Here is a 14,337-nt window from a genome sequence, read left to right as displayed (position 1 = left end):
CCATTTTCTCCTTTAGGAGTGCAGTTGAGCTACCAATTCATATTGTTTCATCTGTGTTTTATCTCGATATTGATTGCCGTGGAATCATAGAAACTGAGAATTGAAAAAGAAAAAAGTTATTTTACAGATTTTTTCTGAACCTCTCAACAGAAAATTCAGGTAACCATGGTAGAGATTAGAAGAAGTTTATGTAACTTCCTGTAACAGAATGGACATCTTGGACTACTAACTACAGCTAGCAAAGAGTAATCTAGTGATAAAACTGAAGTTAAAACACTGTAGTTAATATGCAATCACATATTCTCTATTTCAACCCCCATCAAACTTGGGGTGAGAGCTGTGACCAGCTGAGAACTAAGTTTGTCGCTTAGATTGCAGAACTGGGCCTTTGAAAGAGGCTAGGTGGGAATGTCAGCAACTTGCTCTTTTGTAACAAGATCAACAATGAGAGACTTCTTGAGAACGCTCCAGAAAAAGAATATTTGGCTGATTGTAGCACGAGATTTTGAGTCAGCAACAATACTAAAATAGTCAATGTAGATAATAGGAGCTCAAACTGAAACCTTTAGCTCATGGATAAGGGAATGAACCAAAATAACTTCAGAACAGGTCAAAGTAGTAGCCAAATTAATTTTCAAAATCTATTGCAAGCATTTTAGTGAATCCTCTAATTGCTCCATCGGTTATGCATTTAACCCAAATATTAATTGGAGGTCTCCGGCTAACTTGAATAATCTTGACAAATTTCCTAGGATGTTCGGATACAACAATGACTTTGATTATAGCAAATTCCTTAATGTTATTTATGCTACCAGCTCAATGCTACCTACGAGATTAGGTTTACCAAAGTTTTATGCTTCATGTAATGATAATCTATCTCACAAAATCTCAGTTTGTTTCTGCTGAACTATATTTTGTTAATAATACCAATCACAGCATCTTGGATAATGGTCCTGACCTGATCATTTCATCTCCTATTTATAACAGAGCAAATAGATTTGAGAAAAGAGTGATCAATAGGAACCTGATAAAATGGAACTGCCAACTCAATATAGATGTGGATACATTAAGGATATGCATAGCTTATTTATGATATTTTGATGTTTAGTTTATTTTTATCTTCCAACCCTTAGTACTAATTTACATTAAGCAAACATCTGATGACTTGTTAGTTCAATCTCTTCTTTGTAAATTATATTCTTTATCAACTCCTTTTAGTAGCTAGTGTATTTGATGTTAGGGAGATGAGGATGCAGTTTGGAACTTTGCTGGCAGATATTGGTCTCATCACTCTTCCGAAAGATTATCAGGTATGCTTCTTTTCTTATTTTTAAGTTTAAAGGATGTTGTGTTGTAGGACAAATAATTATTAATGGTCAATTGTTTGAGTCTTAGCACACCAAAGAAATGATCCCTCATATTATATGCCTTAGAAAACATGTTCAGGGTTCTTTGCTGGGCACTGTTTGTGATGAGGCAAAGTCACCTTTTGATATTGTTAATTCAGATGTTTTGGGTACTAGTTGTGTCACATTTCTTAGGATATAAATGCTTTGTTACTTTCATTGATTAATTATGAGTATATCTATGTTTACTTAATGAAAACAAAATTAAAATTATTATATTTCAAAACTTCCATTATGAAATTAAAACCTAATTTGAGCAACATATTTGCATTTTTCGCAGTGAAATTTCAAACATTTCAGCTTCATTTAATTATTTTATGGTACTCATGCATAGAAGATTGTAATAAGGAGATAAGTAGGTCAACTATATTTATTATATGCTACTTGTCTGTCTATGTTATCCATGCTAGATAAGTAGGTAAACAGGTAAACTATATTTATTATATGCTATTTGTTTGTCCATGTTATCCATGCTAGATAAGTGTTGTAAACATTTTGTTTAAGATTATATGCGAGATTACCTTGTTTGTATGGAAAAAACTCTTATACATTATTTGGATCACTTCAGAAACATGGAAAAAAAATAGGGAGTCTTGACAATTGGCTTTCTGATGCATCGCAACCATTTAATATACATGCGCATCATTTGTCAGTTCTTAAGGTAAAGTTTTCATATTAACTTGATTACAACTTTTAGGTAATGCTTGCTTCTTTGTTTTCTTAAGCTTTAAATTGATATATTTTACAATCATTTTGACTTTATGTAATTCATGTTGAAATAGAGAAAGGTAGATGGAAAGATGCTGAAAACTGTTTGTATGGACTGCACACAGCAAAGTTCATCTTATATAGCTAATGACAATAAATACATAATACGACATATCTAAAAATCATAATCTAATATGGGTGAAGCTTCTTAAGAAATTGATAGCATTTGTTGACTTCATAAATGTGTTGAATAGCACATAATGAATCCTTAAGGACACCGAGGTGTAAAATGGCATAATGTTCTACCACATCTACTAAAGATAAAATCAATTTATTATATATATATATGGGTGAAAATCTCACCTTACAAGCCAGTTTGTAGAGTTGAATTAGACTAAAAATCCACTACTTAACATGGTATCACAATCATTATTAGAGTCTATCTTAATGAGATTTGTTATTTGTTGGACATATTGTTTCATCCACTATCGGACCACCCATTAATGTCAAGTTCCACACACAATATGTGTATACCTATGCATGAAGGAGATGTGTTGGAAATCTCACATCGACTAGAGATAAAGCAAATTCACAATATATAAATGGATACAAACCTCACCTTACAAGCCAGTTTTTTAGGATTGAATTAGGGTTAAAATTCACTTCTTAACACAGAATAATTATGCTAAACAGACATAGATCCTTGCTAATAATTGGCAATGTCAACCTGACCTTGAAAGTGTTTGGTTGTGTTGTTCTTGCGGTAAATTTGCTTCAAGTAATCCCACAGGTTTGTAGTTGTTGAAAAGGAGTGTAAGGGGTTCTCTAGCACTGATAGACTATTTATGTATTAGACCGCCAAATCTTAACAGTCTTGCTACTGCTATCCCTCTACAGCGGTTTTGGGTTGTGATAGCTATCTGCAATTAACTATATGAGGAACCAAAAGCAGATGAGTCTTTTCTTTATTATGGAATTGAAATGTGAAGTTGTTATTGTGTTTCATGCACAATGCTATTTATGTTTCTAAATGTTATTTATATTAGACTTTTTTGAGTTTACAAAACTTTTACCATTTTCATTTAGTTGTCACGTTTGATTCCTTTGATCACCTCCATTCTTTTGTCATAGAAAAGCTCTAAGTGCACTCCTGTAGGCTATACTATGTGCAGGTTTATACCCCAATGTAGCTGCTGGTGAACAAGGCATTGTTGCAGCAGCTCTCAGCAGCATTAAGCAGTCTTCTAGCTCTGCAAATTCTCGTCATACAGTCTGGTTTGATGGAAGAAGAGAGGTTCATATTCACCCTTCATCTATCAACAGTAACTCAAAAGTATTCCAGTACCCCTTTCTTGTCTTCCTTGAAAAGGTTTGCTGCTACTTTTCTCTGCAGAAGTTTATTAATTCCTTTTAGCATCAAATTCATGGCATTTACATATTTACAAATCTAAAATTACTGAGTAAATTGTGGCTAGCTTTATGGACCTTGAGAAATTGATGCATGTAAAATTTAACATTGCAAAAGTTTGATCATGTCCCATTGGGTCCTTTGCTAGTATTACTTGATGTATTAGCCACTAATGTTTCGTACAATTATTATATAATCTTTTAAGTGTTCTAAAATTTTCTAATGTACTTGTTATCATTCGTATGATTCTGCGTGAATTATGTATATCTGTGCAGAATTACTTGCAATTCGATTGTTAAGATTTTAGACATATTGTTTATTGGTGAAATGGTCAGGTTGAAACAAACAAAGTATTTCTTCGAGATTCTACGGTCATATCTCCATACTCCATTTTGCTGTTTGGAGGGTCAATCAATGTCCAGCATCAGGTACATGCTACTCTTTTCTCAACAAATGATGTTTATTTAATTGAAAAAGGACTAAATTGAGAGGAAATAGGAATGATTTTTGTTAGGTGTCTCATGTACTCGGGATTATTAGAACCCAACTATATTAGCCATACTCTACTATTTTAGCACATTTATCTGTTTTGTCTACTTCTTAACATGGTATCAGAGTCATGAGTTAAGTCTATCCTAGTAAAGTTTATGATTTGTTAGGTTTATTGTTCCACCCACTCTTGGGATGTATGTGTCACATTTGGCAGGTACTATTGGACCATCCATTGATCTCTAGTTCCACATTTGAGATGTATGTGTCAAGGCGTGTGAAGGGTGTTTTGAAAGTCTCACATTGATTAGAGTCAAGACCAATTTTCAGTAGATAAGTGGATGCAAACCTCAATTACAAGTTGGTTTTATAAAGTTGAGTTAGACTTAAAGTCCACATTTTAACAAATATAATAAAAGACTAAAAATGTAAAAATGTTGAACAAGTAAAATGCACATTTAACTAAAAGCAAAAGCAAATATCAAAATGTAGAAAACAGATAAACATTACTTGCATCTAACCGGTGCTTGGAAAAACAAACAAATAGTACTTGTGGTGATAAAGCAGTGCATAGCCAAACTTGAATGCTTGATTTAAAGATTAGAACAACTTTAGAGCTCTTATTAAACAAGACCCGAAACACATTAGATGCTAAAATAACATAGCAAAATGAACAGGCGTCTTTGAACTAAATAAACCAAAGACCTTAACAAGCAGAGTTCACAGGGACTCCAAACACAACATAATGCTAAATCAGAATGTAAAATCCCGAGACTAAAGAAATCAAAACATGTAGAATAAAGTGAAACCAATTGCTTCAAAACATGAGTAAAGCAGTGACCCACAAAATAAGCTTGAGGAATGGTAAACAGAAGCTAAATGGAATTAAGTAAAAGAAACAAGACTAAAATGACCTTAGCAGCAAAGTGGATTCAAGAGTAAGTACAGACAGATTTTAAATTAACTAAAATGAGAAAATGAGTTGAACAGATAAACTAAGGACATTGCATTAGCTGGAAACTTATATGACTTGTAATTAAGCAGCACAACTGAATGAAGATGAGCTGAATTAAGTAGGAATAATCTAAACTACCTAGACAAGCTACAATATAAAAATTACTTAATGCAATGGAACAGTGATTTTCTGACATGGCAATTTGGGATCTCCTGCCCTAGCTCAATCCTCATGGACCACTCCATGCTGAGCCCAATTTTACAAGCCAAAACAAAATCAGGCCTAGTCTAGGAATTATTAGATACACCAAAATACAAAAGAAACACTTAAGCTAAACTATTTTTTCTCGGCCCTTGCAAACTGCCATAATCTTCCAACTTGAAGTACATCCCATTCAAAGCTCCAAAAATAATGCTCTTGTACTAAAACTAAAGCTTTTTGAATCTAGAATTCAACACTCAAATTTCAGCTATATTAGACATATGTAGAAGAAGTTAAGTCACACAGTCAGCAAAGGTCAAAGCATGAAAAATCTGAGTTTTAGCTGAAAAACATGTATCTTAAACTATAGTCACAACAACTCCTAAATTTTCTGAAAATTGAAAAACCAAGCTAAAAATGAAAGAATAAAGAAATAAAAATCCTAAGGGAATGCCATAAGCAATAAGATGAGAACATGAAAATTAAGTTATCAATTACCCAGAACACAATGTCTAATATATGGTAGGTCTATGGTAAATACATAGTTGGTACACTGCTTAGCTCCAATAATAGGGGAACAAAGTTGACATTCAGATCTTCAATAAATAGATTTCCTTTTAATTCTTTTTTTGGAGACTCCACATTGCTTAGAAATATAGTCAAATTATAATATGTAATTAGATGGAAACCTCATTTTGCATACCAATCTTGTAATGTTATGTTAGGTTTAAAGTCCACTTTCTAAGATTTATTATTTGTAAAACTTAAATTTAGGGGAAATATCCTCATAACTTGCAAATATCATATTTGATGCATTTGATTTGGCCAAGAATAAATGACTGGACAGCACAAACATACTTGCACTGTGTTTAATTTTAAAACAGTTATGATACACAACAAACAAAAGGTCAAGAACAATATAAAGTTTGAATTTATGTTACTTGATAAATCATAGGACAACTTTTTTGTCTGATACACAATGCCTAAAAGTCCAAAATATCCATCAAGATCAGCTCAATCCATGTGGCCAAACTGTATGTGATTGGAATGAGAACACCTACAACACCACCCATTTTTCTTTTGGCTTCTGTGCCCCCCCCTGGGAATTACGAATTTGGTTATCATTTTGTGATTAAATTACACTGTGACAATGAAGATATTGTGGGAAAAAAATGTTCGAGGTTTTACTAGAATCAAGATGGAAATTTTCAGAGGAAGAGAATATGAAATTTGAATGTGTTAAATGTTGAACAAAGAAAGATAATTTAAATTAGCAGTTCCCAATGTGAAACTTGAACTACGCCGCAAGAAAAATGAGATAATATGCATTATAAAAATAATTTGCATTATCTTGGCTGGTGTTCATGGTTGCTGGAAATGAAGTGTGGCACAACTTTCTAATCCCTTGCACGATGGACGATGAAGTCAATAGTAAAATAGCAAAAATAAGATGTCTTCAATATTTGTATAAAAAAATGAATTGACAGGGACATTTGGTAGTTCTTTAAAATTTATGAATTTTATTTTCTAACAATTTTAATTTATCTGAATATTCTTAAGAATGAAACCAAATTGACATCATGAAACAATTCTTTAGAATTACATTCTATCTAATTTAAAATTTATTTTTATTTATAATCATATACAATTATGGTAACATTATTAATAAATTGTAAACAATGGGTGAAAATAATTGAATGATAAATATTGAAATAATTAAAGAAATATGAAAATCTTATTTGTCTTTTGTTCCTGTAAAATAAACTTAAAATAAATTTTGCATCTTTTATGTTCAACATTTGTTCATATCAAATAACATGGAAGACGTTATCATATTTTCTGTGACTTGATTGCGTGTATGTTTTACTTGAGTTTCTTGCTGATGTGCATTAAACACACCCATGAACTTAAGGATCTGTTGTAACTTTTAATTTATGTAATTAACATGGAGTAAAGGACAATTTTATAAGAAATTCTAGATTAGCTGATGTCAGAATTCCTTGATTTATGCTGCTGTTAATATTACCTTGTCTAGTTTTAATTACATAATTAGGAGACTTGATTACATTTCATAGTTAGGAGGATTAATAGGCTGACAGTATATTTTATATTTATTGTACAAGATCATTGATCCTGGATTGTAGGAATATATTATATCCATCGTAGATTACATTTTTCAGTTGTTATGTCTGTGCATTCTATTTAAGAACAATTGCTCCTCCAAGAATAATATCAGAAACAGTATTGAAATTTCTCCTCCATTATAATTGAAAAAGAGTCAATCTATTGGAATTTTTGTAGTTGGTTAGTTAGGGGACTTTGCTTAAAACAATAAGTATTTTCTTAATGGGAACATGTATTTTGGTTAGATTGTTTAAATATGCACTCTCCGAAGTGTAATAGCTGTTTCTTATTTTTAATTTTCTTTGCTTTTTGTGATAGACTGGTCAGGTCATCATTGATGGATGGTTGAAATTGACAGCACCTGCCCAAGTAGCTGTCTTGTTCAAGGAGCTGCGGTTAGCTCTCCACTCCATTATGAAAGAGCTTATCAGAAAGCCAGAGGTGCCATTTTAAGCTTTATTTCCATAGTTAATGATATTCTGTAGTGGGTGGCTAAAATTATTAAGCATTTTTTACCACTGAAGTTTAATGGTCAAAATCTCCCACCTATAAAGGAGTTCAAGTTTGATTTTGAAAACATCAAACATATTGAATGCAACTAATCTATACTTAGGATTTCAGAGTGACTCCCCCTAATTAGGCAGGAGTTTGGCATTGAGATTCATCGTAGGTCAATAGACTTTGAATTCATTTTTCCCAATTTCCTCCAAAATATTCAATTTATACTTTCTTTGAGAAATAAAAATTCTCTTGTTCAATTGTGTTATCTCAATTTTTAAGAAATATTTAGGTTTGCCAAGGTCTTTAGTTTTGAATTCATTTTTCCCAATTTCCTCCAAAATATTCAATTTATACTTTCTTTGTGAAATAAAAATTCTCTTGTTCAATTGTGTTATCTCAATTTTTAAGAAATATTTAGGTTTGCCAAGGTCTTTAGTCTAAAAGTGGTGACAAAGGTGTTATTTTACCTATAAGATGTCATGGTGATCATTGCTTGTAAGTACAATATCATCAACATGTACTATTAAATAAATACACCCACCACCAGAATGACAGTAAAATACTAAATAATTTGCCTCACTCTAAGTCATATCAAATTGTTTAACAACAATGCTAAATTTGCCAAACCCAATTGTAGGAGACTGCTTCACACCATATAAAGATTTTTGGAAATGACATACCAATCCAAAAGACTCCCACTAAGCAACAAAACCTAGATGTTACTCCATATAAATTTCTTCTTGCAAATTACCATTAATAAGCATTTTTGACATCTAGTTGATAAAGAGAAAATATACTTGGGATTAAAGACATGGCTATACTTGAGATTAATAAGAGAGAAAATATATTTTGGACGGCTTAAAAGACCCTTCTTATCTTCTATTTATAATGATACAAATTTGATATAATGCAAAAATGAAATATCAAAAGACTGCACTAGAAGCCTAGGTACAAAACTAGGTACATTACATGCGTACAGTAGGTAGTAGTTCCCAAAACAACTACTTTCTACCTAGAATTAATACTAATTCCAACACTCCCCACAAGTTGGATGTTCCAAGTTTGGAACAGATAAACTCATTCTGAGGTTTCCTTAACGACTTGGTTAACACATCTACAAGTGGATTATTTGATCCAACAAATTCAATACAAATTTCTTTTGACAACCAATTTTTCCCAAATAAAATAACAGTCAATTTGTGTTTAAAAAGAAAATAGGTAAATACAATGTGTTAAATTTTTGTGTTCAAAATAAAATGTGTTAAATTTTGATTTGGAATTAATATTGATATGATTGTTGAAAATTAAGGAAAGAAATAAGAGTCAAGATTTGATATGCGGAAATCAATCAGAAAAATTGTCTCATTTATGCTGTTAATATCGATTTAATTAGAATCGGTTTTCCTTCTTTTTAACTACAGCAGTTATATGAATAACTATTTTCCAGATTTATTGGCTAGATTAATGTACAGAATTATTCTTCTGTCCTATTTATTCCTCATTGTATCACTGAAATATAGCCACTTTTCCACAAAATCAAATCTATGTAATTTAACTGTGAAATAGAGTGTGTGGAAAATCCTTTAACAATAATGAGGATGAAGAGAAAAAATTAAGTTATCTCTCACAACTCTCCGGAATGAAATAAGAAACAATTTTTGTGCAATAAGGGGCTAAACACCAAAACAAACAAAAATAGAAAGCCATAAGAAAAATTCATACTGGCATTTTCTGCTAGTAAAGCAAATTAGTTTTGCCATCTGGATAGTCCAAATAAAGTTAGACCAAACTGTCATAACTCCATTTGCAAAACACTTTCTCATAGCTTGACCAAACTGGATGGTCTGACTTGAAAGAAAAAGAATTTGTATGTTAGTTGTGATCAACAATCAGTAATCTCCCTTTTAAAGGATAGAGATTAAAAAAGAAAATAACTGAAAATAGGAAAACAAATATCACACGTCTCATCGGTCTGGCTATAACCTATTTCTAGAATATTGAGCTAATTTTATCAGTGTCTACTGTTTCCCCTAATTGGCTGAATATTGAGCTAATTTTAGCACTTAATTATTAGCCGCATTTGAAGTATTCTATCAATCTGTAAATGCATTGTTTGACGCCTTATGCTATATGTTTTAGTAATATCATAGCTACCTGTGACTGCTTTCAATATGAGAATAATACTCGGGTTTGTGTTTGCTTTCAGAATGCAACTGGTCTGAATAATGAGATCATTAAATCAATCATCACTCTGCTTTTGGAAGAAGGAAGCACGCATCAATGATTTACTATCAACTGTCAACTCATTTGAGCTCACTCACTTCATTAAATTAAAGCTGCTCTGGTTATCAAGCATAGAAGGCTTGTCATCTGCTTTGAACCTTCTTATTTCTTTACTGTCTTTGGACGAGTTCAACCATAGGGTTGATCAGACATGCTCTTAGTTTTATGTCCTGTGTAAAGAAATAGCAAGTTGTATTTCTAGTTAGGAAAAATTGTGTTGACCTAGATGCTACCACTAATATTTGTTTAGGAGGTGTCGATAACTGCTATTGTCGGGACTATTGTGGTTGCAATCATATTACAATACTTAATGAAATGCTAAATCAGTAGCTGAATTGAGGAGGCTACATTTATAATCTACAAATTGCTTAGGAAAATATCACACCCGCAAAACATTACAAGGACACCAGCAAGTGTTTTATGTTAATAACTATTGTTACGTAATTTCTTTTTCAATTCCCAAACAATATTTTTAAAACAAACTTAAAAACACCGTTTAATTAACCCCATTTCCCAAACCACGTGCCAACCTAAAGAAAAACACAATAGCCTGCAATGAAAAGAAACTCCAAAGAAGTATGAGGATTGATGAACTACACCAGCCACAATGGCAATTGTCCCTCAACAGGCACAAATTTTAGCATGATATCAACTTAAACACTCCATATTGTCATTTGTTTAAATTACCAATGAATATGATTAGATATATTATCTTTATTTTATATTTATCTTTTATCTTTAGTTAGTTTGTTATTATTGTTTATTTGTATTTGTGTTTAGTCTATATTTTTCTATTATAAATAAAGGACTTTATGTGTATATTCAACACAAAGGAGGTTAATTTCACATAATTTTTTATTATATTCAACATAGTATCTAGAATCTAAGATTCTTTTGAGAAAAAAAATTTCGTTATCTTTGCCACTATATATGATCACATAATTTTTATCATTTCGGCTAGATGACCATCATACCATTAACTACGCTTTCATAGGAGTTTTATTGTATTACACCTTTTGAAGTTGTGATCTGATTATCTCGGCCAGACGACCATCATATCGTTAATTACGCTTTCATAGGAGTTCTTATGCACTATCATCATCTTTTGAAGTTGTGAATTTGCATCATTTTTCGTCATTTATGGTAGCACGTCTCGTCTCTATTCAATTAACGATTTAAAGTGTTGAGGTTCTTTTTTCTCTTTCAAGTTTGTCGTTTGTGATCGCACCTTCTATCTCTTTTCAGGTAGCTATTTAGAACATTGATGTTACTCTTTTTCCTACTTGATTTAAGAATAGAATTTTGAATTTTTAATGTTTCTTTGTCTTGTTTATCAATATCTCTTTCTCGTGCTATATCTTCTTACCTCACCTGTGCATGTGTTTTTATTGACAATTTTGTATAATTTGAGTGTAGATCAGATATATTTTTCACTAGTCTTTATTGATTATATTAATAACAAACTTGATGTATACAATTTATATGCATCCGTTTGAAAGTTTTATATTTATCTTTTATCTTTAGTTAATTTGTTATTATTTCTTATTTATATTTTAAACTTAACTCATTTTTTTTATATTCAAGACAAAGAGATTAATCTCACGTATAATTTTTTATTATATTTAACAAACAATAATCTTACGGTAGTTTATCATCATCAGCAATCTAAACAAGCATTTCAACATATAAAAATTTACATACTCTAAGATCTTTCTATAACTCCATAATTCTTTTATCAGCAGCAATCTAAACAAGCATTTCAACATATAAAAGTTTACATACTCAAGATCTTCCTATGGTTTTTATATCCGAACAAGACACGTACAAAAAGCTTTAAGAGATACAAGCATCTCAGTAAGCTACCCTTATCATCTTTTCTTAAAACCATACTTTTTGCGTTCATAAAATAAATCAGTTTTGGCACTCCCTAAATTAACAATTTTGGGGCAACCATCTCTATCTTTCTCCTGTTGCGTGCATTCCTTGCAGTAGTAGGCATCAGATATTCCTACTCCTCCGCATATGACACATCGACCCTGAAACGACCCATAGTTGCATTCGTCACAGACGCGGACAAGTGTACAAGGACGCACGTAAGAGTCACAGATCACACACTTGCCATCACACTTCTCACACAGTCGTCCAATGGCAATCCCTGGCTGCTTTCGACACATAATTAAATCAGGATGATGCTTGGCCATGTTTCCAACAACCTGCTAGACACTGAACACATGTATAAGTACTATCTACAATCGACGTCTGAAAGTTGAACAAAATATGAAGTAAATCAGTATGTTAAGGCACTCATGCTAGACATTTGGAAAATGAGTATGCGACTGGAGAGGGATCTTTGTTATACAATCATGCTGATAACTTGAGGATAGTACCTCGACTCGTAAGAGTAGATGGAAAATTATATTCATAAATAGGTGTATCATATAAGTGATAAAAAAAAATGCATACGAAATTCATGGGTTCATAACAATAGTCATTAAATAGGTTCAAATGCTAAATAAACAGAGGCGATTGCGAGGAGAAAGTCAAAAAGATTACATCCACGAAGACAATACAGAGGCGGGGAGAAAAAAAAAGAGCAGCTGTGAGGGCAGCAAGACGGCGTGCATCGGCGGCGAGGACAGAGAGCGCCGGCGACAGCAAGGGCTGCGATCGCAGCAGACCGTGGTTAAGCTCGTGCGTGCCTCGTGATTGTCTTCTCCTCTGGTTGTTAGGTGCCAAAATCAATCCTAACAGAAAAAGGGTACGAGTGTTGGGCATTTGGTCTAACTCCAGGAAGGGTTTGATTTACACTGCAGAATTAACATTACTATTCTTTTGTTTTTAAAAAAAGATTGTCACTTTGGTGGTTAAGAAAGTTTTATATTGATGTTCGGGTACCCCAATTTATAAATATATGAAATTTATCGGTTAATATTGTTGATTAGGAAGACTTAGACTCACCGTGGCGCCATGGCTTAAAAGAAATTGATTTCTGGTGGAGAGTTGTGATCTGGAGCTGCTAATCGAGAGAAAAGCGAAAATGAAAAGGAAATCTCAGTGAAATGAACGAAGGGAAAAGAAGACGAAGAGGGAATCTTACTGTGGGAGTAAAGCCCTAAGCACGGGCCGCTGTCCTGAGAGAGTGTGGGCACCCTTTTTCTTCATGCACCCCCTAAGCTTTGAAATCCCGCAATTGCCCTTATAAAAACTTGTTGAATATTGCACTCTCTATATATTATTATGGAACCAACTACAAATTTATAGTCTGAAAAATAACTCATCCAATAATTTAAATAACTGCAAAAATCATGAACTAAAAAAATAGCTCATTTCCTTAAATATTAAGTCAGATCTTTTATTTAATAACCTAAAAACTAAAATTCAAAAACATAATATAAATAAATATCTACTTATGGTATGCATTACCAGATTCAAGAATGTATATTGGATTGCTCAATGCAAAAGTTGAACTTGAGAGCCTGTACTTTATTCAAGAAGGTGAGTTTTTGCTGTCAAAGTTTATTTTAATGATAGTACTGATCATTTCAAAATTCGATTCATAGCAAAGGTTACATATAAAATTTTGGATTAAATTATGGGGAGATATATTTTATTTAATGGAAAAGATGACTTTTGTTTGTTTATTTCTGGTTATGGTTTCTCTTCAACAATGATCTCTTTATTAACTAGATGTCAAAAATAATTTTCTTAATGGAGATTTGTAAAAAGAAATTTATATAGAGAAACTTTCTAGATTTGTTATTCAAATTGATATGTCGTCTTTACAAATCTTTATGTATCTTAAAAGTCTCATAAAGTCTAGTTTAGCAAATTTAGTCGTGTGGCTCAACAATTTGGTATGATTCGAAATAAGAAAGATCATTTAGTCTTTTATCGTCACTCAAATGTTGGATGTTGTTGGATGTGTCTATTTAATAGTATATTTTGATGAGTTTGTTTTCACAATGATCACCATGACATCTCTTATGAAACACCTTTATCATCATTTTTAGACCAAAGATATTGACAAACTCAAATACTTGTTGGGTATTGAGGAAAAACAATCCAGTGATAGTATTTTAATATTTCAAAGAAAGTTTGCCTTGAATATTTTGATGAAAACTGGATTGATGAATTCAAAACTTGTTGACACATCCATTAATACTAATAACCAAATTCTTACCAAATTAAAAGAATCTCATTTCAAATCCTACTAATACCAAATTCTTACCAAATTAAAAGAATTTCATTTCAAATCTTAAAAA

The 14,337-nt window shown here is 32.0% G+C and overlaps 2 protein-coding genes across 7 annotated transcripts in view; one reads left to right on the top strand and one right to left on the bottom strand.

Annotated features, from left to right (window-relative positions):
- Nucleotides 1-10,439, top strand: part of LOC124833710 (RNA helicase family protein) — a 44,892-nt gene extending 34,453 nt beyond the window's left edge. For 2 of the 3 annotated variants that reach the window (XM_047308251.2, XM_047308250.2), the window contains exons 29-34: nucleotides 1,241-1,310; nucleotides 1,975-2,067; nucleotides 3,271-3,483; nucleotides 3,858-3,950; nucleotides 7,610-7,732; nucleotides 9,999-10,439. In XM_047308251.2, the coding sequence (XP_047164207.1) occupies nucleotides 1,241-1,310; nucleotides 1,975-2,067; nucleotides 3,271-3,483; nucleotides 3,858-3,950; nucleotides 7,610-7,732; nucleotides 9,999-10,076 (670 nt within the window). In that variant the 3' untranslated portion in view covers nucleotides 10,077-10,439. Of the gene's footprint in view, nucleotides 1-1,240; nucleotides 1,311-1,974; nucleotides 2,068-3,270; nucleotides 3,484-3,857; nucleotides 3,951-7,609; nucleotides 7,733-9,998 lie in introns of those variants that run through there. The other variant, XM_088105569.1, reaches the window with a different exon arrangement.
- Nucleotides 10,440-11,751: 1,312 nt separating this feature from the next.
- Nucleotides 11,752-13,193, bottom strand: LOC124833664 (PHD finger-like domain-containing protein 5A). Of its 4 annotated transcripts, none has more exons than XM_047308195.2 (3): nucleotides 13,034-13,191; nucleotides 12,629-12,819; nucleotides 11,752-12,298 (listed from the first exon to the last, which is right to left on the bottom strand). In XM_047308195.2, the coding sequence occupies exon 3, from the start codon at nucleotides 12,274-12,276 to the stop codon at nucleotides 11,944-11,946; it is 333 nt and encodes a 110-aa protein (XP_047164151.1). In that variant the 5' UTR covers nucleotides 12,277-12,298; nucleotides 12,629-12,819; nucleotides 13,034-13,191; the 3' UTR covers nucleotides 11,752-11,943. The 4 variants fall into 4 exon arrangements, with proteins under 4 accessions (XP_047164151.1, XP_047164149.1, XP_047164150.1 ...); XM_047308193.2 differs by having other exon boundaries at nucleotides 11,752-12,288; XM_047308194.2 differs by lacking the exon at nucleotides 12,629-12,819 and having other exon boundaries at nucleotides 13,034-13,193.
- Nucleotides 13,194-14,337: the final 1,144 nt, after the last annotated feature.

The sequence above is a fragment of the Vigna umbellata genome, chromosome 1, assembly GCF_029865625.1.
Source record: "Vigna umbellata cultivar VRB3 chromosome 1, Vumbellata_1.0, whole genome shotgun sequence".
NCBI lineage: Eukaryota > Viridiplantae > Streptophyta > Magnoliopsida > Fabales > Fabaceae > Vigna > Vigna umbellata.
Note: the sequence above shows the minus strand (reverse complement) of the source record. Positions and strands in the feature narration are given on the sequence as shown.